The sequence below is a fragment of the Pelophylax lessonae genome (genome assembly GCF_965119305.1).
Source record: "Pelophylax lessonae genome assembly, chromosome: 4".
Classification (NCBI taxonomy): Eukaryota; Metazoa; Chordata; class Amphibia; order Anura; family Ranidae; genus Pelophylax; species Pelophylax lessonae.
In genome coordinates, this window is record NC_138771.1 from 645,141,914 (window position 1) to 645,168,637 (window position 26,724).

Here is a 26,724-nt window from a genome sequence, read left to right on the forward strand (position 1 = left end):
AGAGACATTCAGCTGGTGGAGCCTGTATGCCGTTTTTTGCAACTTTTTAGTTGTAAAATCAACACCACATCCCAGAGAAACTTTTTTAGAAGTGACAATAGGACTTTAAGAGATGTTGAGACCTTCATTCAGAATGATTCACCAATACATTTTTATAATAAAAACTTTTTTATTACAGTATCAATTCATTAAAATGATTTGTACAGGATAATTATCCACTAAAAACATACGCAAATTTGGGCACATCCTGTTTATAATTGCAACCCCAAAATGGAAGTACTTCCCTAAACATTGACATATACAAGATTTATTTAAATTATACTATCACATACACTATATTACCAAAAGTATTGGGACACCTGCCTTTACATGCAAATGAACTTTAATAGCATCCCAGTCTTGGTCCGTAGGGTTCAATATTGAGTTGGCCCACCCTTTGCAACAGCTTTAGCTCATCTAGGAAGGTTGTCCACAAGGTTTAGGAGTGTGTCTATGGGAATGTTTAACTATTGTTCAAGAATCGCATTTGTGAGGTCAAGCACTGATGTTGGAGAAAAGGCCTGGCTCACTATCTGTGCTCCAATTCATCCCAAAGGTGTTTTATTGGGTTGCTCCACCCCAAACTCGCTCATTCAAGTCCTTATGGACCTTGCTTTGTGCACAGGTGCGCAGTTATGTTGTAACAGGAAGGGGCCATCCCCAAACTGTTCCCATAAGGTTGGGAGCATGAAATTGTCCAAAATGTCTTGGTTTGCTGATACCTTAAGAGTTCTCTTCACTGGAACTAAGGGGCCAAGCCCAACTCCTGAAAAACAACCCCACACCATAATCCCCCCTCCACCAAATGATTGGGACCAGTGCACAAAGCAAAGTCCATAAAGACACGGATGAGCAAGTTTGTGGTGGAGGAACTTGGCTGGCCTGCACAGAGTCCTGACCTAAACCCGATAGAACACCTTTGGGATGAATCAGTGTGGAGACTGCGGGGCAGGCCTTCCCGTCCAAATCAATGCCTGACCTCACAAATGCGCTTCTGGAAGAATGATCAAATTCCCATAGACACACTCCTAAACCTTGTGGACAGCCTTCTCAGGAGAGTTGAAGCTGTTATAGCTGCAAAGGGTTGGCTAACTCAATATTGAACCCTACAGACTAAGATTGGGGTGCCATTAAAGTTCATGTACGTTTAAAGGGCAGGCGTTCCAATACTTTTGGTAAAATAGTGTGTATATATATATATCTGGGAAGAATTGTTTTAAGATTTATTTTTCTATCATATTTGCATTTTTTTTTTCTAGATTATGATTTTATTTTATCAATAGCTTTTTTAAAGTCCTTGTTCCTGAAGGTGTATATGATTGGATTAAGCAATGGCGTCATCACAGTGTAAAAGAGAGAGAGGACCTTGTTCAGAATATCTAGTTGACCTTTTGTTGGAATCAAATACACAGCAATTATTGTCCCATAAAAAATGCACACTGCGGTCAAGTGGGAGCTGCAGGTGGTGAAGGATTTTTTTCTTCCTGTAATTGATTTAATTTTGAGGATGGTTATAACAATATAGATATATGATATAACAATTAGTATAAAAGGTGCTACAGCACAGATAAAACCTACTACATAGATCTGATTATGGATCCATGAAGTGTCAGAGCAGGAAAGCTCAAGTATGGGTTCAAAGTCACAGAAGAAGTGATGGATGATGTTTGGTCCACAGTAGTATAAACTACACAAAGAAATGGAATCAACCAATGTCGTTGTAAAACCCAGTAACCAAATGGCAATCACTGATATAATGCAAATTGATTGGTTCATTAAAGAGTTGTAATGCAGGGGCTTACAGATGGCCAAATACCGGTCATAGGACATCACAGTCAGTAGAAAACACTCTGAGGCCTCAGCATGTATAAATAAAAAGAACTGCATGATACATCCAGCAAGAGACATGGTACATCCATCATGTAAGATGATATCAAGGAGATTGGGAAGAATATCTGTAGATATAATTATATCAAGCAATGATAGTTGGGTGATGAAGAGGTACATTGGAGACTGAAGTGTTTTACTCAGATGAAATAAAACCACAATAAAAAGATTTCCAGAAATAGTAACACAATATATGAAAAAAAGCACTAAGAAAAATATAATTTTTATGCTTTTCATATTTGGAAAACCTGTTAGTACAATATAGGTTATGTTATTGTGATAGCCCACCTAGTAAGAGAACATAAAAATACGTAATAATTTAGGTTCTAAGCAGATGAAAATCCACTACGTTCAACTCCTCACAATTATGGTTGATGGCAAAAAAAAAGCAACATTTATTCTGATGTTTATCCAGTCAATTTTGTTAGGATACGTTTTCAATACATTGCTATCCAGATGAGTTTTAACTAGTGTTGAGCGAACACGGACTGTGTTATTCGGGTTCGTACCGAATAATTGGATTTTTGCTACCCAGACACGGACCCGAAAACTTTACTGTATGTTCGGGTTTAAAATCCGTGTTCGGTAATTTTATTTCCTGTTTAGTATGTAATGGCGCGCTTTTAATGGCGGGCTTTCAACAGCCAATCAACAAGCGTTTAACTGGTGTGCCTTAAGTCATCCCAGCCATGCCTACTAATGTATTAGTAGCTGTGATTGGCCATCTGAAGAATGTGACCCATGTCTTTATAAGTTCGAGAGACCCAGCGCGGTGCCTCATTCTGCTGTAGTGTAGGGAGAGAGCACACATCATACGTGCTGGCTGCTGCTGATTAGAGACAGACAGGGAAAAATTGTGCCCGAAAAGAATGCAGGGACAGGTCGGAGTGTAGGCAGGGAAAGTTATTTGAGCATTTTAGGGACAGGCTGGAGAGATTAGGCAGGGACAGTCTACATCGATTTTGCTGTGTGGGGGGTGGTGCAGTGAACGATCTTTTTGAGCATTTTAGGGACAGGCTGGAGAGATTAGGCAGGGACAGTCTACATCGATTTTGCTGTGTGGGGGGTGGTGCAGTGAACAATTTTGTTGCCCTCACTTGAGCCCACTGAGGAGGAGGAGGGAGAAAAAAATCTATTTTTATCAGTCTGTTGTGTGCAGCGTTCAGCTATTTTTTACTACAGATTGCTGTTCTAATCTGCTGTTTAAAAATTAAGTTAAAGGGGATTTTTTTTTTTCCCCTTCATAGCCTGCTTGCTGCTGAGCTGACCGTGACATAAGACACTGCTGTGTTCACATGTGCTATTGAGTGATTTTCAATTTTATATACTTTTTTCTATTCCACTATTCAATATACACCCTTTTGGGTTAAAAAAAAATTAAATTGTGGCATAGTCTGTACTAATCTGCTATTTAAAAATTACAAAGTTAAAGGGGAATTTTTTTTTTTCCCTTCATAGCCTGGTGCAGAGCTGAAAGTGACATAAAACATAAGACACTGCTGTGTTCACATGTGCTATTGAAAAATCACCAATTTTATATCATATTTTCTATTCCGCTATTCAATCTACACCCTTTTGGGGTAAAAAAAATTAAATTGCGGCATAGTCTGTATCGGTACGTGTGAGATACACCTTCCAAATTTTTGGGGCGCATCTTCCACCGCCGAGGATTGCAGGGTGCTTCAGTTTGCCTCCTGTTCCAAACTCCTCCTACTCCTCATCCTGCCTTTAGGGTACAAAAAATTGTAATCGGGGCCTAGTCTGGGTCTGTACATGTGAGATACACCTTTTTATATCATATTTTCTATTCCGCTATTCAATCTACACCCTTTTGGGGTAAAAAAAAATAAATTGCGGCATAGTCTGTATCGGTACGTGTGAGATACACCTTCCAAATTTTTGGGGCGCATCTTTCACCGCCGAGGCTTGCAGTGTGCTTCAGTTTGTCTCCTGTTCCGAACTCCTCCTACTCCTCATCCTGCCTGTAGGGTACAAAAAATTGTAATCGGGGCCTAGTCTGGGTCTGTACGTGTGAGATACACCTTTTTATATCATATTTTCTATTCCGCTATTCAATATACACCCTTTTGGGTTAAAAAAAAAATTAAATTGTGGCATAGTCTGTACAAATCTGCTATTTAAAAATTACAAAGTTAAAGGGGAATTTTCTTTTTTTTCCCCTTCATAGCCTGCTGCAGAGCTGACCGTGACATAAAACATAAGACACTGCTGTGTTCACATGTGCTATTGAAAAATCACCAATTTTATATCATATTTTCTATTCCGCTATTCAATCTACACCCTTTTTGGGTAAAAAAAATAAATTGCGGCATAGTCTATATCGGTACGTGTGAGATACACCTTCCAAATTATTGGGGCGCATCTTCCACCGCCGAGGATTGCAGGGTGCTTCAGTTTGCCTCCTGTTCCGAACTCCTCCTACTCCTCATCCTGCCTTTAGGGTACAAAAAATTGTAATCGGGGCCTAGTCTGGGTCTGTACGTGTGAGATACACCTTTTGATATCATATTTTCTATTCCGCTATTCAATCTACACCCTTTGGGGTAAAAAGAATTAAATTGCGGCATAGTCTGTATCGGTACGTGTGAGATACACCTTTCCAATTTTTTGGGCACATCTTACACCGCCGAGGATTGGAGGGTGCTTCAGTTTGCCTCCTGTTCCGAACTCCTCCTACTCCTCTTCCTCATCCTCATCCTGCCTTTAGGGTACAAAAAATTGTAATCGGGGCCTAGTCTGTGTTTGTACGTGTGAGATACACCGTTTTATAAAATGTTTCCTATTCCGCTATTCAATATACATCCTTTTGGAGTGTAAAAATTTTAATTACGGCATAGTCTGTATCGGTACGTGTGAGATACACCTTTTTAAATTTGTTTGACGCATCTCCTTCCACCGCCGAGGATTGCAGGGCGCTTCAGTTTGCCTCCTGTTCCGAACTCCTCCTACTCCTCTTCCTCATCCTCATCCTGCCTTTAGGGTACAAAAAATTGTAATCAGGGCCTAGTCTGTGTTTGTACGTGTGAGATACACCGTTTTATAAAATTTTTCCTATTCCGCTATTCAATATACACCCTTTTGGAGTGTAAAAAACTTAAATTACAGCATAGTCTGTATTGGTACGTGTGAGATACTGGGAAGCTACGGTTCACTTCCGGCAGTCAGAATATCTGTTCATCACCTTCAGTGGGAAGAACATGGGACTTCGGGCTTCCTCAAGGTCTATTTCTTCTTGGATCATCCAAGCTATTCAATGGGCTTACAGGGCTAAGGGCTTGACTCCTCCAGTGGCGGTTACGGCTCACTCAACTCAGAGTGTTTACACTTCCTGGGCAGTCTCCAGACATGTTGCTCCTGAATTGATTTGTAGAGCAGCATCCTGGTCTTCTATAAATACCTTTTTGTGGGGCGTGTCCGGCCGGCGAGCGTGATGGCCGCGTGAAGTGTGAGATCCAGCATACTCCGTGACGCAGCAACTCTCAGCGATGAACGGACAGTGCAGAAATCACCTACCCTTACCGCCTCGGCAGCCTACCTCCTTGGGAAGCCATGTCCAAGAGGAGAAAAGCGACCAAACCGCCCCAACGGTTGACTGACTTCTTCCCGGCGGCGCCACCTCGGGGTAAGCTGCACTCAATCCTCAGCGATATGGAGGAGGAAGAGACCCACACATGGAGGACATTACTGATATGGGGACATTGGAGGAAAGCTCTCCAGCCTCCTCTCCCACAACCTCCAGCCCTGCTAAATCTAAGCAGCGCTGCAATAGCGGCGATATTTCTCCCTTCTCGCAGCCTGCAACAGACCAGGCCCCGCGGCCTCCCAAATCACCAGGCCTTTCCATAGATCTATTCCCTGCCTCAGACCAGCCTATCTCGGAAGCGACTATGAAAAGGATGCTTCTGTCATTCAGGAGCACAATTCATGCTGACTTTGATGATATGTTTGCTGACATAAAGGGCCGGGTTCAGACACACGATCATAGAATTCACCATCTAGAGACCAAGATGGCGGATCTCTACACCTCACACACAAAAACTTGGTAGATGCCTACACTGACCAGGAGACTGAACTGCAGCGCCTCCAAACTAAGATAGCTGACTTAGAGGACCGCTCTCGTCGGAATAACATTAAGTTTAGGGGGATCCCTGAATCTATACCTCACAGTGAACTGACCCGCTTTGTGCAACGCTTGATGAAGGCCCTCCACCCTGCCTTAAGTGACTTTGAGTTGTGTGTGGATAGGGCCCACCGTATCCCGAAGCCTAAATTTCTACCTGACACGACCCCCAGGGACACTCTGGCACGCATCCATTATTACCATGTGAAAGAGCGTGTTATGATGGCGGCAAAACAGAGCCCGGCCGTACCTGAAGAATTTATGGGCATCTCCCTCTATACGGATATCTCGCAAAAAACTGTGATTAACCGAAAGAAGCTAGCACCCCTTACTAAAATGTTGCGCAACAATAAGGTGGTTTACAAGTGGGGCTTCCCCACGAAACTTCTGATCACCTGGAAAGACCTATCTGGTCTACAGCATGGAGAAAGGAATTCAGCTTTTTAAGCAGTGGCATCTGTTACCTGCTGAAGACCCGCTACCTACTGTCCCTCCATTGGAACGTCTACAAGCTGACTGGTCCTGATCTGCTGAGAGGCTCTCCATCCTGCTAACTCCATCATCCCTCAACTACCCGGAGAACTGCCGTGAGCTTCACTGTTTGCTATTTTTGATTTTTGTTTTTTGTTGTTTCTTCCCCGCTTCATGGAACCGGGCTGTTTTTTGCCTGGTATGACCCTATTCAACCTGTGGAGGCTCAGCATGTTGCTGAGCATTTCTAGACCCCCCTCGGCCACAGTGGCTTTTTTGGCTGCCCATCATGCCTGCTTTTTCAGTCAGGCTTTTCTTATGTGTATGTTGTCTGTCTTGTTTGTCTTGTCGTCTCCCCTTTTTCTTGCAGCTCCCTTATCCCAACCTTCCACCTGTCTGGATTCAAGACACCTCTCCCATCCTGCACACTTGAACAGCCTGCTGTTGCCGGTGACTACTGGAACTGGATATCCCTCCTGCGCTCCAATCGCTCTCTTTCATCCCCTGCTGACGCTTACCTATCTGCGAAAATCTGTATTAAGGTACTGTTCACTGCCCAGAGTGGGCCCTACCGACGGTAGGGTCATCATGGCCCCTGCATCTTCTTCCTCTCCAATATGCCTTTACGAATAGTCTCCTTGAATTCGAAGGGGCTCAATAGCCCCTATAAGAGATCAGCATTGCTTAGAGAAGCCAAACTTCACAAAGCTGATGTCCTTTTTGTTCAAGAATCCCATTTTGTTGCCCACAAATGTCCAAAAGTGATTCTCCCTCATTTCTCGCATGTTTATATGGCTAACGCCCTGAAAAAGGCGTGTGGCGTCTTTATTGCTATCAGAGACTCAGTGGCCTTCAAGTACATTGACTCACTTACTGACCCTGAAGGGAGGTATATTGTATTGATTTGCCAACTCAACAATACTGTTTTCACCCTACTTAACCTCTATGCCCCGAACACGCAGCAACGAAAGTTTTTGACCCCGTTACTCTCGGTGACTATGAAGGTGTTGCAAGGCACCCTCCTCATAGGGGGGGATTTTTACACTGTCCTGGTCCCAGCCATGGACTCCACCTCGCAAACTAGGAGACCACCCCAATCCATTGTTTCCCTATTGCACACTCATGAGTTATATGATGTATGGCGATGTTTTCACGGTTCCGAAAAAGATTATACCTTTATGTCTGCACCACATTCCTCATACTCCCGCATAGACCTCTTCCTCACCACAAAGGGATCCTTGCAGAGTGTGACTAATGCTCACATTGGCACGATTTCTTGGTCGGATCACGCACCGATAGTTCTGGAGTTCGATGACAATTTACGCAACTCCCCTCCCCCAGTGTGGAGACTGAACTCTGCGATACTGGCGGACGAGAAGCTGTGCCAATCAATTTTGCAGGAACATAGCAATTTTTTTGAATGGAATGATGGTCCTGAGGTTAATAGGTTTACCTTGTGGAGTACCTACAAGGCCTAAATGCTTGGAGTCCTGATTAAAATGTCTTATAAGCTACGGAAGCAGAGGAGGAAGCAGGTTGAGGACTTACTGTTGTCTATTGAAACCAAAGAAAAGGAAAACAAAACTAACCCTTCCCCTCATCTCACACAACTCCTTGTATCTAAATGGCAGGCTCTTAGGTCGCTCCTCTTATATAAGTTCGAAAACCACCTTAAGTACATGAAGGCTCAATATTATGCTCTTAACAACCGGGCAGGAGCTTGGCTGGCTCGGAAGGTCAAATTAAAGCGACTTAAGCAGAAAACTGTATCCCTGACCTATCCATCCCCAGCTGACCTCCTGACCAACCCTAAAGATATAGCAGATGCCTTTGCGTCCTACTACCAGAAATTATATGACCTCCGTAATGATAACTCCACACCCCAGCCTACCCCTGAGATTATTGGCAGTTTCCTTTCCAAAACAGCATTGCCTACCCTGTCTTTCGGAATTACTGCAATCTATATCACGGCCCATTACCTCGCAGGAAATATGCTCAATCATTTCCAAACTCCCTAACAACAAATCGCCTGGGGAATACGGTTTTTCCAATGAATATTATAAACACTTTGCCTCTGAAAGAGCACCTCACCTGCAGTCCGTCTTCTCTCTTGCCTCCTCCACTGCTTCCTTCCCTCATGACATGTTACGTGCTGTTAAAGTTACGATACCGAAACCAAATAAGGACCCCTCACTGCCTGCAAATTATAGACCTATATCACTGCTCAATGTTGATATTAAAATATATGCCAAGATCTTAGCCCTTAGATTACAGAAGGTGCTCCCTCTTCTGGTGCACCCAGACCAAGTGGGATTCGTGCCTGGTCGCCAGGCCCCTGATGGCACTAGACGTCTTATTGATTTAATTTCCCGTGCGGGGGCCTCTCGAACGCCTTCTCTGCTCCTATCCCTGGATGCGGAGAAGGCGTTTGACAGGGTCCACTGGGGCTACCTACAACAAGTCCTGGATAAATTTGGCATTCGAGATTGGCTGCAATCCACTATTCTATCCCTTTATTCTAATCCATCCACCGTCGTCCTTACTTCGGGAATTAAATCGAAACAAATACACATCACCAATTGCACCCGACAAGGATGTCCCCTTTCCCCCATTATATTTACACTTCTTATGGAACCCCTGGCTCAAAGAATCCGATCCTGTCCTATTATCACTGGCCCCTGCGTTGCTGGCATGGAGCATAAGATCAGTCTTTTCGCAGACGATGTTTTGCATGTTGACCAATCCAGCTTTGTCTCTCCCTGCAACCTATGATCTCTTGCAAGAATTTAGTACAGTCTCCTACTATAAATTAAATGCTAGTAAGTCCCAAATCCTTGCTTTGCATATACCCCCCGCCCTTCGCCAGTCATTATCGCGCAATTTCCCCTTTACCTGGGTTACCAGCTCCCTAGGCCTTCTAGCTTTCTAGGCATCCACCTTACCCCGCTCCCCTCCCAACTCTATGCCCATAACTTAAAGCCCTTGTTGGATTATTTGCCCCGAACATTGGCGTCCCTCAAAACGCAGGAACTCTCTGTGATGGGCAGAATAGCTACGTTCAAAATGATAGTCCTTCCTAAACTTCTTTACTTTTTCCGCACGGTAATTATTCCCCTACCACGAAGCTTCTTTACGGCCCTTCAAAGCATAATTACTAAATTTATCTGGGACCATAAACCCTCGAGATGCTCTTTGTCCATCATGTCTAGACATAGATCCCTGGGGGGGATGGGTGTCCCTAATCTCCTTGCGTACTATAAAGCCTGTGTCCTTGACCTACTTAAGTATTGGTGGACGTCCTCATCCAACAAAACTTGGTCACACGTAGAAGCTGCCTCAACCCCCCATAAGAATCTCCAACTGCTACTACCAAATTGGGAGCCACACCCCCGCCTTCACTACTCCCTTCGGTACAAATTTCGTCCCAAATCTGGAAAGAGATACCTCTCACCCAACGACCGGGGGCCACAAAATTATGATTCCATTAACCATATTGTCATATTTCATCCCCAATCTAGATTTAACATTATGGACGCCTAAGGATTCCCCACAAATGCACGTCCATGACCTTTATCAGGGCACCTCGCTCTCCTCTTATGCAGACTTGGTTAAAAAATTTAAACTACCTCTGAAGACATTCCATACCTACCTCCAAATAAGATCCTTTTTGCGCTCTCAAACCGTCCCACAGTATATTGTACTCCCTACCTCCATTCATGAGTACCTTCAGGAACCTCCAGGTTCCTGTAAAGGCATAACCCTCTTCTATAAAACACTCGCCCAACAGGGTCCCTTCTCAAAAACGCACACCATGATTAAGTGAGAGCAGACTTTACAAAAAAACATTTCCTTCTTCTCATTGGTTGAAAGCATTCTCGTCCACATACTCTGCCACTAAATGCATAACACATTGGGAACAACATGTCAAGTTAACGCACCATTGGTATTTAACGCCATACCGGCTATCCAAAATGTATCCCTCCCATCCGACCTCGTGCTGGAGGGAATGTGGGGACTGCGGTACTCTATTCCACATTATGTGGGCCTGCTTGTCACTCAGGTCCTTCTGGAACAAGATTTTTAGCCTGCTTTCTGAACTATGCAACCAACAGGTGACACCCGATCCGGAACTGGCCCTTTTACACCTTACTATTCACAACTTCCGGCTCGCATATCGACTGGTAATAATCCACCTTCTCCTAGCAGCTAAATTCACGATCACTAGACTATGGAAATCCACCAAATCCCCTTCAATAGAGGACACCATTGACACGTTGAACCAACAATGCTATATGGAACGCATATTTTCACGCATCTCCCTAACTATTGAGTCCTTCCGCAGGAAATAGGATATCTGGCTCCAACACCCTAAATGTACAGTTACCATCTGATGTAAGATTGATTGCTTAGTGGAATTTATGGTGGACACCTTGCCCCCGTCCTTTCCTCTAACTCCCTCGCTCCTCATACCCACTTTATTGTACCCCCCCCTCCTCGTGTGTCTTCCCTTTCCACCTCCCACATTTCTCAACATTCCTTGCCTCTCACTCTTGCAGTAATCCTAGCGTGCTAAGTGAAACCTGCATGTTGTTTAATCGTGTTATCTATATCTAGGTGGGCATCCCCCCCTGTGACACAGTTTGTTCCCATGGGGGTGCCTGGGTCAGGGATGTCCTCCTTCATAATAGGCGGTTGTTAAAACACCTTTATACATGAGTTTCGTTGTGAGGTCACATGTTGACCACTGCTTGTTATATCTTATTATATGAGTACTTTGCTTTGTTATCTATATCCTCTATTGCATGACAGAATTATTTGTTTGACTGCTTGCTTAACGCTTGTTGTACCATTTTAAAACTAATAAAAATTATTGAAACTAAATACCTTTTTGTCTCATTATTGTGTTGAGCCGGCGGCTCTTTCTTCTGTTAATTTTGGTTTACAAGTCCCATTAGTTGACAGAGTAAATTAAACTTTTGTTCAGCACCTGCCCACCCTGTTTGTGTACGGTGAGTTATTTCCCGATATGAATGCTGACTTGGAGTCTGTCAAGAAAACTGAAAAATTATATCAAATACTTACCGTATTTTCCTTTCCTGATGGACTCCATGGCAGCAGGAGTTCCCTCCCAGTTTCTAAGGAGGATAGTTACAGAACACGTGTGCTGAACAGGTGCAAAGATTTATGGGAGTGGATGTCCTATAGGGTAGGTTTGGAGGTGGGACTAAACCCGATACGTATGCTGCCATGGAGTCCATCAGGAAAGGAAAAATACGGTGAGTATTTGATATCAATTTTCCGTTATTTTCACCTGCCTTTTGATTATCCAAAATTACATTTCATGAAGATCCTGTAACGCCGAGTAATAGATACCTTACATGTAACACTTTAAATTTGCACACACTTGTGGAATGGCGCCAAACTTCGGTACTTAAAAATCTCCATAGGCGACGCTTTAACATTTTTTACAGATTACCAGTTTAGAGTTACCGAGGTGGTCTTAGACTACAATTGTTGCACTCACTCTAGCGCTCATGGCGGTACCTCACATGTGTGGTTTTAATTTCATTTACATATGTGGGCGCGATGTACGTATATATTCGTGAGCACGAGGAAAGGGGGCGCTTTAAATTGTTTTTTTTTTTTTGTTTTTTTTTTTATGTATTGTTTATTTTAATATTATAATTTTATTTTTACACGCCCGGACCTCCGAAGGTCATAGAGACTCCTGGGGACGATTTGGTCCATTGGTTTTCTCTATGATAATCTTCCGTCGCTGGCAGATTCCTTCTCTGGCTCGCCGATCGCACGAGTGAGCCGATAGAAACACAGAAGGATGGCTGGAGGGGGAGGGGCATCCCGCTGCCAGTAAAAACAACCAAGCTGCTGAATAGCCACTATGATTGTTTTTACGGTGCAGGGAATTGCTGGCAGAAAAGAATGATATCTCCACTCAAAGTCCAGGATGTCATATGACGGCCTCGGGATTTCAACATTGCATTCTTGTTGGTCTCCAAGCCCTACTCAATCAGTACAATTGTTTCCATACCTTGCACTGATGACTGCCAACAAGTCTTAAACAGTTTGTGAAAAATGCTTTATAATATTGGGCTTTGCTTCTGCTGTACATCAATGGGTCTAGATGTACGGTTGGCCAGATGAGCGTAAATAAATTATTCTTTTGAAATGAGGTAATTCCATTGTTTTTGGAATATGCAAATAAATGAAAATTGGGAATACCTTTTCTTCTACAAAGACATTTTTTGTGATGTTTCTATATAACCATAAAATTTGGAGGGATACAATGTTAAAGAATATTGAAGTGTTTTTAACTTGTTTATATTCATTGGTTGCTTGGGCTTTCATACTGTAATGATAACCCCTTTATGCGCCATTGGGTTTGACAGGCCCTTCCAGTCTTTCTTCTAGTGCACTGGCTGTCTACTTCCCCAAAACCCTCACCAATCCACCAACCCATCAGGAATGGCTGAAATCTACTCTGTCAATCTTTGCTTGAAGCAATTGGCTCAAAGTCAAGGGGAGAGAAAGTATGGGTTTACTCTACAGGAATCCTCAAATATAGCATTCCTCCGCTTGGAAATATTCCAAGTCCTTCTAAAAGGCTGGTAGAGGATGTATGCTCTAACCAAAACTGGCAATTGACTGAGTAATCTTTGATTCCTGAAGGTGCTTCCAGGCTCCAGCATAAGCCTATTCATATTAGCTTTTTTGCCAGCAAGGAGCATGAGTTTTACTAAATGTGGAGCTATAGGTCTGTCTCGACAGGGGACATGTTAGACCTCTGCAGAGAGATATGGCACTGGAACAGTTTTAGTCACACGCAACGGGTCTCTGAGGTAAAGGGCCTTTGCACTTGGCTCACCACCCACAGGCAGCACACCGGGAGGCTATAGAATGAGCTTGTAAATTGGAGTGGTTGCAAAGGTAAAGGGTTTTTTTTTTTAATCTTAATGCATTCTATGCATTAAGATAAAAATCCTTTTGTGTGCAGCAGCCTCCCTCAGCCCCCCTAATACTTACCTGAGTCCATCTCGATCCAGCAATGTTGCAGAAGTGTCTCAGTAGCCTGGGACTCCCCTCCTCAATGGCTCAGACAGCAGCACGACACCATTGGCTCCCGCTGCTGTCAATCAAAGTCAGTCATCCAATGAGAGAGAAAGGGGTGGGGCCGGGTCTCAGCTCTATGCGTGAATGGACACAGGGAGCTGTGGCTTGGCTCGGATGCCCCTATAGCAGGCAGCTTGCTGTGGGGGCACTTAAGAGGAGGGAGGGGCTAGGAGCACCGAAGAGGGACCGGAAAAGAGTATAACAAGTATAACATGTTTATTATTTTTAACTAAAAAACTAAACTTCAAACCGGCATCCTTTCCATACCAAGCCTGGGAGGCAAAGTCCCTTCTAGAAGGTCTCTTTGTATATTTATTTCCTTCCTCATGATTGGCAAAATACTTCCTAGTAAATGGTCAGGATAAAATAAATACTTATAACCCCTAACATTGTATCTTTTGCTCTATATGCTGGAGAACACTCCCCAACAGCAGGCAAAAGCAAACAATGCCCTAGGCTTAGGGCGATGTAGAAACTTACAGCACTAAGTCCGACCACAGCTTAGCTGCCCACCAAATTTCTATCTACACTATCTTATCAAAAGTATTGGGATGCCTCTCCTTATACACACATGAACTTTAATGGCATCCCAGTCTTAGTCCGTAGGGTTCAATAATGAGTTGGCCCACCCTTTGCAGCTATAACAGCTTCAACTCTTCTGGTAAGGCGGTCCGCAAGGTTTGGGAGTGTGTCTATGGGAATGTTTGACCATTCTTCCAGAAGCACATTTGTGAGGTCAGGCACTGATGTTGGAGAGTGAAGGCCTGGCTCGCAGTCTGTGTCCTAATTCATCCCAAAGGTGTTCTATCAGGTTGAAGTAATTTGGTGGAGGGGGGATTATGGTGTGGGGTTGTTTTTAAGAGGTTGGGCTTGGTCCCCTTAGTTCCAGTGAGGGAAACACTTAAGGTTTCAGCATAGCAATACAATTTCATGCTTCCAACTTTGTGGGAACAGTTTGGGGTTGGCCCTTCCTTTTCCAACATGACTACGTAGCAGTGAACAAAGCAAGATCCATAAACACATGGAATAGCGAGTTTGGGGTAGAGGAACTTAACTGGTCTGCACAGAGTTCTGACCTCAACCCAATAGAACAATTTTGGGATGAATTAGAGCAAAGACTGTGAGCCAGGCCTTCTCTCCAACATCAGAGCCTGACCTCACAAATGCGCTTCTGGAAAAATCATCAACCATTCTCATAGACACACTCCTAAACCTTGCGGACAGTCTTCCCAGAAGAGTTAACGCTGTTATAGATGCAAAGGGTGGGCCAACTCAGTATTGAACCCTACGGACTAAGACTGAGATGCCATGAAAGTTCATGTGCATGTAAAGGTGGGTGTCCCAATACTTTTGGTAATATAGTGTATATGGTCTGTGGCTCCTTTCCAAAGAAAACCAATCAAGGCTTTACCCGATTTAACCCCTTTCTGTCAATGGTACGCATATATGTGGCCTCACTGAACTGGCCTTTTTTCCCTTGGGCTGCAGATGTGTGTACCTCTCTTTGTGCTGGGAGCTAATGATCACACTAATGTTCAGGATTTGGGACTCCCGGTTCCGGGTCATCTGTGATAGCCTCTTATTGACTATTACAGTGATGAGTTACTGTGCAACCCTCCCCTGTGTTTACTTCCTTTTCTGAATGGGGAGGAAAATACATTGTATCCTCCTGCCCTTGCAGAAGTGGAAGCTGTTAGTGCCCGTTCACATACGAGCGACACTACTTCGCACCGCGACCTCCGAGGTCGCGGTGCGAGCAGCGCGCCGCGACCTCGGAGCGGCCGCCACGGACTTTATAACATTGAAGTCTATGGCGGTCGCCTCCTGGTCGCCCCAAAGAAGCTCCGGACCCTTTTTCTAAGTCGGAGCGACTTGTGTCGCTCCTATTAGAACGGGTCCGCAGCTTCCCTATGGGAGGCGACCTACGGCGACCTGTGAGACGACCAGGTCGCCTCACAGGTCGCCTCAGTGTGAACCGGGACTAAACAAAAAAAGTGTGTAAAAAAAAAAAAAAATAAATAAAGAAAAATAAATAGCTAGTTTTGCAAGATTTTTTAAATTTTATTTAAAAAAAAAAATGCTCATTTTTTTTTTTTTTTTTTTTTACTATTTTGGGCCAGTTTTTCTTTGATAAGAAAAACAAATAAAAATAAAAAAAATAGCTAGTTTTGCAAGGTTTGGGTCAAAGGTTGGGTTCAAAAATCAAAGTCAGGGCCAGTATATTTTTGGTAGGGTTTTACTTTTTCAAAATATTTTTTTTAAATTAGTGCCAGTATCAGTGTATTTTAGGTAGCAAAATGTGCACCATTGTTTCTGGGCCATTCTACAGGTACAAACAACAAATAAAGTAAACATATGGGGTATCTCTGCAATCCCCAGGGGCAGAAGAATTTTTGGTAAGTTTTTTTTTTTTTTTTCAAAAGCATTTTTTTAAATTAGTGCCAGTGTCAGTTTCAGTGTGATTTAAGTAGGATAAAACAAAGCAAAATGTGCACCATTGTTTCTGGGCCATTCTACAGGTACAAACAACAAATATAGTAAACATATGTGGTATCGCTGCGATCGTCAGGAACAGGAGAACTTAATTTTGATGTATTCCTTGGTGAAAAATTACGGTATAGAAATATACATCTAAATTTTGTTTAAAAAAATGCTCTTTTTTTTTTTACTATTTTGGGCCACTTTTTCTTTGATAATAAAAAATGAAAAAAAATGGCTAGTTTTGCAAGTTTTGGGTCAAAGGTTGGGTTCAAAAGTCAGGGCAAGTATATTTTTGGTAGGGTTTTTTTTCAAAAGCATTTTTTTAAATTGTGTCAGTGTCAATGTATTTTAGGTAGCAAAATGTGTGCCATTGTTTCTGGGCCATTCTACAGGTACAAACAACAAATAAATTAAACATATGTGATATCACTGCAATCGCCAGGAGCAGGAAAATGTATTTTGTTTTATTCACTGGTGAAAAATGATGGTAATAAGAAGAAATATACATCTAAATTTTGTTTAAAAAATGCTCTTTTTTTACTATTTTGGGCCAGTATTTTTATAATAAAAAAAGAAAAAAAATAGCTAGTTTTGCAAGGTTTGGTTCAAAGGTTGGGTTCAAAAGTAGGGACCAGTATATTTTCGGTATGGTTTTTTTTTTTTTCTAAAGCTCTTTTTTAAATTAGTGTCAGTGTCAGTGTCAGTTGAGTGTCAGTGTGGTTTAGGTAGGATAAAACAAAGCAAAATGTGCACCATTGTTTCTGGGCCATTCTACAGGTACAAACAACAAATAAAGTAAACATATGGGATATCGATGCGATCGCCAGGAGCAGGAGAACTTATTTTGATTCATTCTTTGGTGAAAAACTATGGTATAGAAATATACATCTAATTTTTTTTTTTTTTTTTAATGCTCTTTTTTTTTTTTTTTACTATTTTGGGCCAGTTTTCCTTTTATAATAAAAAAAAAAAAGAAAATCAAAAGATATCTGTTACAATTTTTCTACCAAAAAAAAGCCCAATCTGTCCGAAAAAAAAAAAAACAAGGTGTATTTCACCTGGATACAGAAAGTAGTTGTGATGATATGTACAGATTTACTAACACATGTCAAAGTTGCAAAAAATGTTCAAGCATTACCACTTTAGTTACTAAGGGGTTAAAAAGAAACTTCAATTGCACATTATTAAATGTAAAATAATAATGTGCAATGTTTGTTTTTACTTGACAAGAATTTGGACATATTTTTAAAATGTTCATTTTTTTTATCCCTGAGCATAAATAAAGACAATAAATACAAAAAAAAAAAAAAAGAAATTCCCCTAAAGGAAGGAAGAAAAGACAGCAGATAGTCGGGAAGTTAGATGATTGGGCATTGACAGGTAAAAGTATTTCAGATACAAAATGTGAGGAATATTACACTGAACCAGAAAAGCACAAATTCCAATTTAGTTAAGTTTCAAATGATTGTACAATAATTGTAAAATACCGGTTACATTGGGTGGTGGAGAGAGCCTCTGAAGCATATATAATGTTATACATCTACAGTTCTTCATCTGTATGGAAACACAAAACAGCAATTCTATGATGGATCTATGTTCTCATGTATCCCCAAACAAATGTTACATACTGCACCTCAATTCCGTGCACATTTTTAGAGATGACGTCTGGATGTAATAGTTTACTTTGCAAATCCCCAACAAACAATGTCCGATCAGCCATCATATATTTTAGTGGAAATAATATAGATTACAGTAAATTATTAGTCTCTGGTATTTACTGAGTGAATCTGAAAACCTTTTATACATTTTCTCTTCCTTGGTGGGCTGTTTTTTGCACAGCTAAATTAGCTGATAGCTAATAATCTTTTAGGAATTATTTTTAGATTTTATTTCTCCTGACACACACCCTTTATTATACTTAAATTGAAAACACTCCATGATTATTTTTATAGCTTTGATCCACTCATCTATTTTCTACTATTGCTTCTGCACATTTTAAAGTCATTGTAAAGCCTGTTTTTTTTTTTTTTTTTAATAATAAACATGTTATACTTACCTCCGCTGTGCAGTTGGTTTTGCACAGAGTGGCCCAGATCCTCCTATTCTCGGGTCCCTCTTTGGTGCTCCTGGCCCCTCCCTCCTGTTGAGTGCCCCCCACAGCAAGCAGCTTGCTATGGGGGCACCTGAGCTGAGCTGCAGCTCTGTGTGTCCATTCAGACACAGAGCTGCCAATCAGCTCTGCCCTCTCTCTCTCCTGATTGGCTAACTGACTTTGGTTGACAGTCGCTGGAGCCAATTGAGCCACAGGTTTGTCCCAGCCAATCAGGAAGGAGAGTCCCGGGCAGCCGAGGGACTCATGGACATCGCTGGACAGAGAAGGACCTCAGGTAAGTATTAGGGGGTGCTGGGGGGGGGGAGCTGCTACACCCAGAAGGTTTTTTATCCTAATGCATCTCTTGTACCATCTCCTGTACTATGTCTGCAGCCTCTGACATCTCCTGTACCATTCCAGCAGCCACTGCATCTCCTGTACAATATCCACACAGCCTCTGACATCTCCTGTACCATGCCCACAGCCTCTGCATCTCCTGTACCATGCCCTCAGCCTCTGCATCTCCTGGACCATTCCCTCAGCCTCTGCATCTCCTGGACCATGCCTGAACAGCCTCTGTATCTCCTGTACCATGCACGCACAGCCTCTGACATCTTCTGTACCATGGCCGCAGCCTCTGCATCTACTTTACCATGCCTGCACAGCCTCTGACATCTCCTGTACCATGCCTGCAGCCTCAGAATCTCCTGTAGCATGCCTGTACATCCTATGACATCTGTACCTTGCTTGCAGCATTTGCATCTCTCCTTTACCATGCACAGAGCCTTTGTATCTCCTGTACCATGTCCACACAGCCTATGACATCTCTTGTTCCATGCCCACAGCCTCTGTGTCTCCTGTACCATGTTGACAGCCTCTGCATCTCCTGTATCATGTCTGCAACCCCTGCATCTCCTGTACCATGCCCGCAGCCTCTGACATCTCCTGTACCATGCCCACTGCCTCTGACATCTCCTGTACCATGTCTGCAACCCCTGCATCTCCTGTACCATGCCCGCAGCCTCTGATATCTCCTGTACCATGTCCATAGCCTCTGACATGTCCTCCTGTACCATGCTTGCAGCCACTGCATCTTTTGTACCATGTCTGCAGCCTTTAAATTGCATGGTTTTCCCTTTTATGAACAAGAAAATAATTACGTAATGCTGTTGGGCTGGTATAATAATGCTAGGGGGCTGGTATGAAATTTATTTCCAGTGCTGAATGTTATTCCCAGTCCATCCCTGGGTCCAGGTATCGCCCCATGCTATTAATAGTGACACTGACCATAGCCAAATGCAAAACTACTAAAAAACAGTCAGAAAAATTGAGTAGGGAAAATAAATTTCAGTGGCCTCCACCTGTAAAACCATTCCTGTTTTGGGGGTTGTCTCATTGTTGTCCATCCAGTGCACCTGACTAGCAACCCCTCTACTACTTAACTGACCAGATCAATATCCCAGGAGTTTATTTGACTTGATGCTATACTCTGATTTAAAAGTGTTCCTTTAATTTTTTTGAGCAGTATATATATATATATATATATATATATATATATATATATATATATATATATATATATATACATATATATACACAGTATACAGTATAATAATGTGTTAATCCAATTGGCGCTGCTAAAACTTAATTAAATATACCATATAAAACACACAAAAAATGAATGAATACAAGTCAAAACAAATATTCTAACAATCCTGTGTTTCCAGCTGTGACACTTTCAGATGTATTCACCTCACCCCCATAGCTTAGTATATATATATATATATATATACACACTATATTACCAAAAGTATTGGGATGCCTGTCTTTCCCTTTACACACATATAATATTGAGTCACACCCTTTGCAGCTACAACAGCTTCAACTCTTGTGGGAAGGCTGTCCGCAAAGTTTAGGAGTGTGTCTATGGGAACATTTGACCATTCCTCCAGAAGTGCATTTGTTAGGTCAGGCACTGATGTTAGATGACAAGGCCTGGCTGCATTCTAATTCATCCCAAAGGTGTTCTATCGGTTGAGGTCATTTGGTGGAGTGGCAATCATGGGAGGATTATGGTGTGTTTTTTTTTTTTTTTTTTAAGGGTTGGGCTTGGCCCCTTAGTTCCAGTGAAGGAACTCTTAAAAGCATCAGCATACCAAGACATTTCAGACAATTTCATGCTGGTAACTTTGTAGGAGCAGTTTTGGGATGGCCCCTTTCCATTCCAACATGACTGCACACCAGTTCACAAAGCAAGGTCTATAAAGACATAAATGAGCGAGTTTGGGGTGGAGGAACATGACTGGCCTGCACAAAGTCCTGACCTCAACGTAATAGAACACCTTTGGGATGAATTCGAGTGCAGACTGCGAGCCAGGCCTTCTCTCCAACAACAATGCCTGACCTCACAGATGTGCTTCTGAAAGAATGGTCAAACATTCCCATAGACACTCCTAAGCTTTGCGAACAGCCTTCCCAGAAGAGTTGAAGCTGTTATAGCTGCAAAGTGTTTGCCAACTCAATATTGAACCCTACTGACTAAGACTGGGATGCCATTAAAGTTCATGTGCATGTAAAGGCAGGCATCCCGATACTTTTGGTAATATAGTGTGTATATATATATATATACTGTATATATATATATATATATATATATATATATATACAGTCACCAGTCACTTTATTAGGTACAATTGTTTATTTGTAGAAATTCCTTGATTGTTGAGAATATATATATATATATATATATATATATATATATATATATATATATATATATATATTTTTTTTTTTTTTTTTTGTTTAATTTTCTATTACCTTTGCATTTTTAATTTACAGAGGATTAAAATATTTATTTTTTCTCAATAGCTTTTTTAAAGTTCTTGTTTCTCAATGTGTATATGATCAGATTTAGCAATTGAGTCATTACAGTGTAAAAGAGAGAGAGGACCTTGTTCAGAATATCTAGTTGTCCTTTTGTTGAAATCTAATACACAGCGATTAGGGTCCCATAAAAAATGCACTCTACAGGCAAGTGAGAGCAGCTGGTGATGAAGGATTTTTTTTCTTCCTGCAATTGATTTAATTTTAAGGATACAAAAAAGAGAAAGAGGGCCAGCTCATAAAAAAAAAATTTAGAATGAGAGCACCACGTCCCAATAAGGATGTTTAAATAAAAAAAGAGGAAAGTTGGGCGTCTAAAGAAGGGGACTTTTAGATTTGGGGTGCTGGGTATATATAGAAAATAAAGATGCAAAAGGTAAAAAAGATATAAACTTTATTGAAACACCAAAAGAAATATATAAAATGTATACTGTGTATTACAGGATACAACAATAATCAGATATATTGTAATTCTAAAAACAATTGCAGTTTACAGCCATGTTCATTATAAATCAATATAGGTAAATATCGGATCCTACACAGGGGTGAGTAATGATTACTGTATACCCATTTATGATCCAGAGGAGTGATATCTGTGCAGAAAACGAAGTTGCCCACAAATATTTAACCCGACATGTTTCACGGCCGTATAGCCGCTTCCTCAGGGGTATTTGGGGGTTCTCACTATATATCTCAAATGAAAACGCTAAGATGGAAAAGGAAAAAAAGAGGACCGTAAGCATATATAATTAGGTATATCAATAAATGTATAACATAACAGCATTTATATGTGTCAAAGACAACCTTCTGGTAAGTCTGTAACATGGTATTAAAAATATGTCCATTGAGCATAAGAAACAATGTGATCATAAAACAGCGCACCTGTCTGGCATCTGATCAAAAAGCCCGGCAGTATGGATCCAGGACCACAAGGTAAGGGAAGACCCCCCCGGGGCGAACACGGGAGACTGACCAAAATCAAGGCAGGACTACAAATACAGGGTACTAATGTCTGAGAGTTCAAAGAAGAGGAATAAAGTGTAATGAGCAAGAATATCTCAAAAAATATCTTTGAAAAAACATCGGGAGACACAGGAATGAAAGGCCTAGTCTATAAAATATATGGAAATCTTACCCAAATAGTTCCCAAAGAATATGTAGGCAGGGACCGGGCAAGAGTATCTTGTGACTGATATAATAAATATCAGTCCACAGCAGATCCAAGAATACTGCCTAGAAAAATAAATTATATATATATTTGCCAGTCAGATAGATGATCACTATAATGAGTGGGGCAACATATATTAGTATTGGGGGCTGAACGGCATTGAAAAAATTCCCAACTAGTTGGGTGGTGAACAACATGGACAGATGGTAGTAATTTTGAGAAAATAGTAATTAGTGCATATTTAGGGTGTATCGGGAAGATCCCATGCCATTTCAAATATATAAAGCATATACAAGATGTCCATAAGGTGCTCAACAACCCAGAGAAGGGAATGTTTCCAGTCCATAAAATATCCAATAGCCTATGAAAAAGAGGGGAAAAAGAATGTTCCTCAAATTTGTATTTTGAAAAAGAACTATTACCTGCCGCAGTATCTAACTCGCACGTCCCGTCCCTGCAAATGCAAGGAGAGACGCCGAGTTGCCGCTTATATGGCCAGAGAGCTCCGCCCGGATGACGTACATGACGAGGTCATGACGAACATCCAGGCTGGCGTCAGGAGTATGCACGCTGTACTGCGCAAGCGCACTAGTCGGGCGTCAATCAACCACACCAGTGGCCGCGAGCGCACATCCGGGGGAGGCGCTACGTGAGCGGAACAGGGGTGGCAGAGTCGGCCCAGCATATCGCCCCGACCACAACAGAGGGAGGGGCCATACCTGACATCACATGTCCGCCGTCGGGGGAGACACCCAAAGTAGTCTCATCCATATAACATAGATGGAAAAGCCGATACTTTACTGAGCCAGAGCCAAAAGGTTTAGCATGATCCATTGTTGCAAATGGTCAAAATGAACAACAAGAAAATATAAAACAATGCATGAATACATACAATACATTAATCGCCTAGTACATGTTATACATACAGCAAGGCAACTAACATTAGGTAATCTAAACAAAAATAATATATTGTACAGAAATCAGAATACTTTAAATGTCATTAGACGCTAGAGATATTATTCTCAATAAGCACAAATACTGGCTTAGGCCAAGGTAAATCCTTGGAAAACCCAGCCAGGGTATATCTTTGTAACAATAGGTTACTTAGATCGAACATGGATCACTAGTGAAGAGCAAAATTAGAAATAGAAAAAACAAACAGGGGAGAGAGAAGGGAAAGGAAAAAGGGAGGGGAACGCAAAGGAAGGGAGGGGGAGGGGGGGAAATTCAGTTGAGGAGCTAACTCACAAAAATGGTTTATATGAGTGGGCTTCGTTGAGTCCCGGAGGTAAGGTGGCATCTAGTCTCTCTATCCATAGAGTTTCACGTTGCAATATTCGCTGGTCCCAGTTTCCTCCTCTAGGATCTGGAGATATGATCTCCAGGACCCTAAAGGATACACAGGAACTATCAAACCTATGATGTAACCCAATGTGTCGGGTGACCGGGGTGAGGATTTTACCCCCACCTGAGTAATAGACATGATCACCTACTCTTTGGCCGAGCTGCCTAATTGTTTTGCCAACATAGAAGGCTGAACATTGGCACTTCATGAGGTATATTACACCACGTGTGGAGCAATCTGCAAATCCACGCAATTTGTGGGTTGAACTGTTAGGTAATTCTGTAACAGGACCCTCCTCAATCCAAGGGCAGCGAGAACAACCACCACATTGGTATGTCCCAAATCTGCTCCTGGATTGTGGGAGGTCCTTAGTATAGTGACTTTTAATGAGGAGGTCCCGTATGGACGTCGCTCGTCTGAACACTATTTCAGGATATTCTTTAACGTGTTTAGAAAGAGTGGTCTCCTCACTGAGGAGATGCCAATGCTTTCGAAATATGGCTCTTAATTGTTGGTAATTATCAGAGTATTGAGTGATAAGTTTGACTGTCTGATTGGGATCTGCTCTATTCGTTTTTTGAAGTATGTCACTTCTATTGAGTCCCTTAGCCTTGTTAAAGGCCCTTCTCAAAATGGTGCGGGAGTAGCCCCGCGAAAGTAGTCTATTTTGTAGTTTTTTAGCTTCCCCAAAGAAATCCCCATCCAATGAACAATTTCTCCGTATGCGCAAGTATTGCGCGTATGGGATACTATTCTTCAAAGGAGTGGGGTGGGCGCTGGATGAATGTAAGAGCGTGTTTCCGGCGCTCGGTTTCCTATAGAGGCTGGTGATAATGTAACCATTGGTATCTTTTTTAATTTCTGTGTCCAAGAATACAATGTACTCGAGATGAAAATTATAACTAAATCTTAAGTCAAAGTCATTTGAATTCAGTGAGGATAGCATTTTCTCGAGTTCACATTGTGAGCCTGTCCATATTAGGAACAGGTCATCAATATAACGGAACCAATGTGTCACATGTTTCAACCACAAAGCATAGGAGTCGCAAGAGAAGATGTGCCTCTCCCACCCTCCTAGGAATAAATTTGCATAGGAGGGTACGCAACATGTTCCCATTGCGACTCCTTGTTGTTGTAGGTAAGTAGTTTCCATAAAAGTGAAAAAATTATGTGTCAAAATAAATCTCAAGAGGGACAAGATGAAATCGTTATGTGGCCACGTACGTTCATCCTATTCCTGTAAAAAGGAACCAACCTGCCGGATGCCCTCCTCGTGCGGTATGCTTGAGTACAAAGCCTCAATATCCACCGCCACGAGGAGGGCATCCGGGGGTACCTGGATGCCGTCAATGTGTCTCAACAGATCTGGAGTATCCTGGATAAACGATGGTAATGTCTGAACAAAGGGACGCAAGAAAAAGTCGACATACTTGCTAGCATTCTCCGAAATAGAGCCTATCCCAGAGACAATGGGTCTACCCGGAGGTTTTTTTGGATTTTTGTGTACTTTGGGTAGTGAGTATAGTGTGGGGGTCCTAGGGTGTTTCACTATTAGAAAATCATGTACATCTTTATCAATAATACCTGAAAGAAAAGCTTCCAGGCACAAATTCTTGAGCTCGTTTTGAAAATTGACTGTCAGGATGAATAGGAATGTACCATTGGCGGTTGTTTAATATGTCAAGGCACATAGTCTGATACTGTTCATGTGTCATTATAACTACGTTACCCCCTTTATCAGAGGGTTTAATAACGTAGTGAGGATTCTTTTGTAAATGCTTGAGAGCTAAGTTCTGAGATGGTGTGAGATTGTCTGATATTGGTTGCCAACGTGTTCGTTTAAGCTCCCTTATAGTCTGGCAAACAAAGGACCAGATATGAGGGCAAGTGGATAAATCAGGGAACCGTTGTGATTTGGGTTTAAATACTTTCTGAGGAGGTTTATTCAGGATTTGGGGTTCCACAAGAGAGGACACGGGTTCCGCAAGGTCCGTTGATCCCTCCTCATACAACAGCATGAGATCCCTCAAAGCCCGAAATTCCTCCATGGTATAATGTTTGAGTTGTTCAATGAGTTCTATTTCCAATCTTTTTTGTTGGCGACTCTGATCGAAAATAAATTTGTATGTGAGATTTCGGGCAAACAGATAGACGTCCTTGATAGTGTCAAAGACATCTATCTGCTGTGCCGGACAAAAACCCAACCCCAATTGTAGTACTTGGACCTGATCTGGTGTAAGTGGAAAATTGGTGAGGTTGATAATATTCAGTGCATTAGAATTTTCTTCTAAGGGGCTGTGGTGGTTGTAGGAGCTTGTGTGACAAATCCTAATTTTAAGGATAGTTGAAACAATAAAGATATATGATATAACAATTAATATAAAAGGTGTTACAACATAGATGAAACCTACTACATAGGTCTGATTATGGATCCATGAAGTTTCAGAGCAGGAAAGCTCTAGTATTGGTTCAAAGTCACAGAATATGTGATTAATGATGTTTAGTCCACAATAATATAGACTGCGCAAATAAATGGAATCAATCAATGTCATTGTAAAGCCCAGTAACCAAATGGTAATCTCTGATTTAATGGAAATTGATTGGTTCATTATAGAGTTGTAAAGTAATGGCTTACAAGTAGCCAAATACCGATCTTAGGACATCACAGTCAGTAGAAAACACTCTGAGACCTCAGCATGGGCAAAGAAGGAGAACTGGATAATACATCCAGCAAGAGGCATGGTACATCCATCATGTAAGATGATATAAAGAAGGTTGGGAAGAATATCTGTAGACAGAATTATATCAAGCAATGATAGTTGGGTGATGAAGAGGTACATGGGAGACTGAAGTGTTTTACTCAGATGAAATAAATCCACAATAAAAAGATTTCCAGGAATAATAACACAGTATATGAAAAACAGCACCAAGAAAAATGGAATTTTGATGTATTTTAGATTCAGAAAAACTGTTAGTACAATGTTGGATTATGTTATTGTGATAGACCACCTGGTAAAAGAATAAACAATACATAATACTTTAAAGCGGAGTTCCACCCACAAGTGGAACTCAGCTTATATGCTTCCTCC

General features: G+C 41.8%; 1 protein-coding gene across 1 annotated transcript; it reads right to left on the reverse strand.

Moving 5' to 3' along the window:
* Positions 1-1,299: 1,299 nt before the first annotated feature.
* LOC309552174 (olfactory receptor 5G25-like) lies at positions 1,300-26,475 on the reverse strand (the record flags this gene model as incomplete). Its single annotated transcript, XM_082252987.1, has 2 exons — positions 1,300-1,896; positions 26,326-26,475. The coding sequence occupies 2 exons, from the start codon at positions 26,473-26,475 to the stop codon at positions 1,300-1,302; spliced, it is 747 nt and encodes a 248-aa protein (XP_082109113.1).
* Positions 26,476-26,724: the final 249 nt, after the last annotated feature.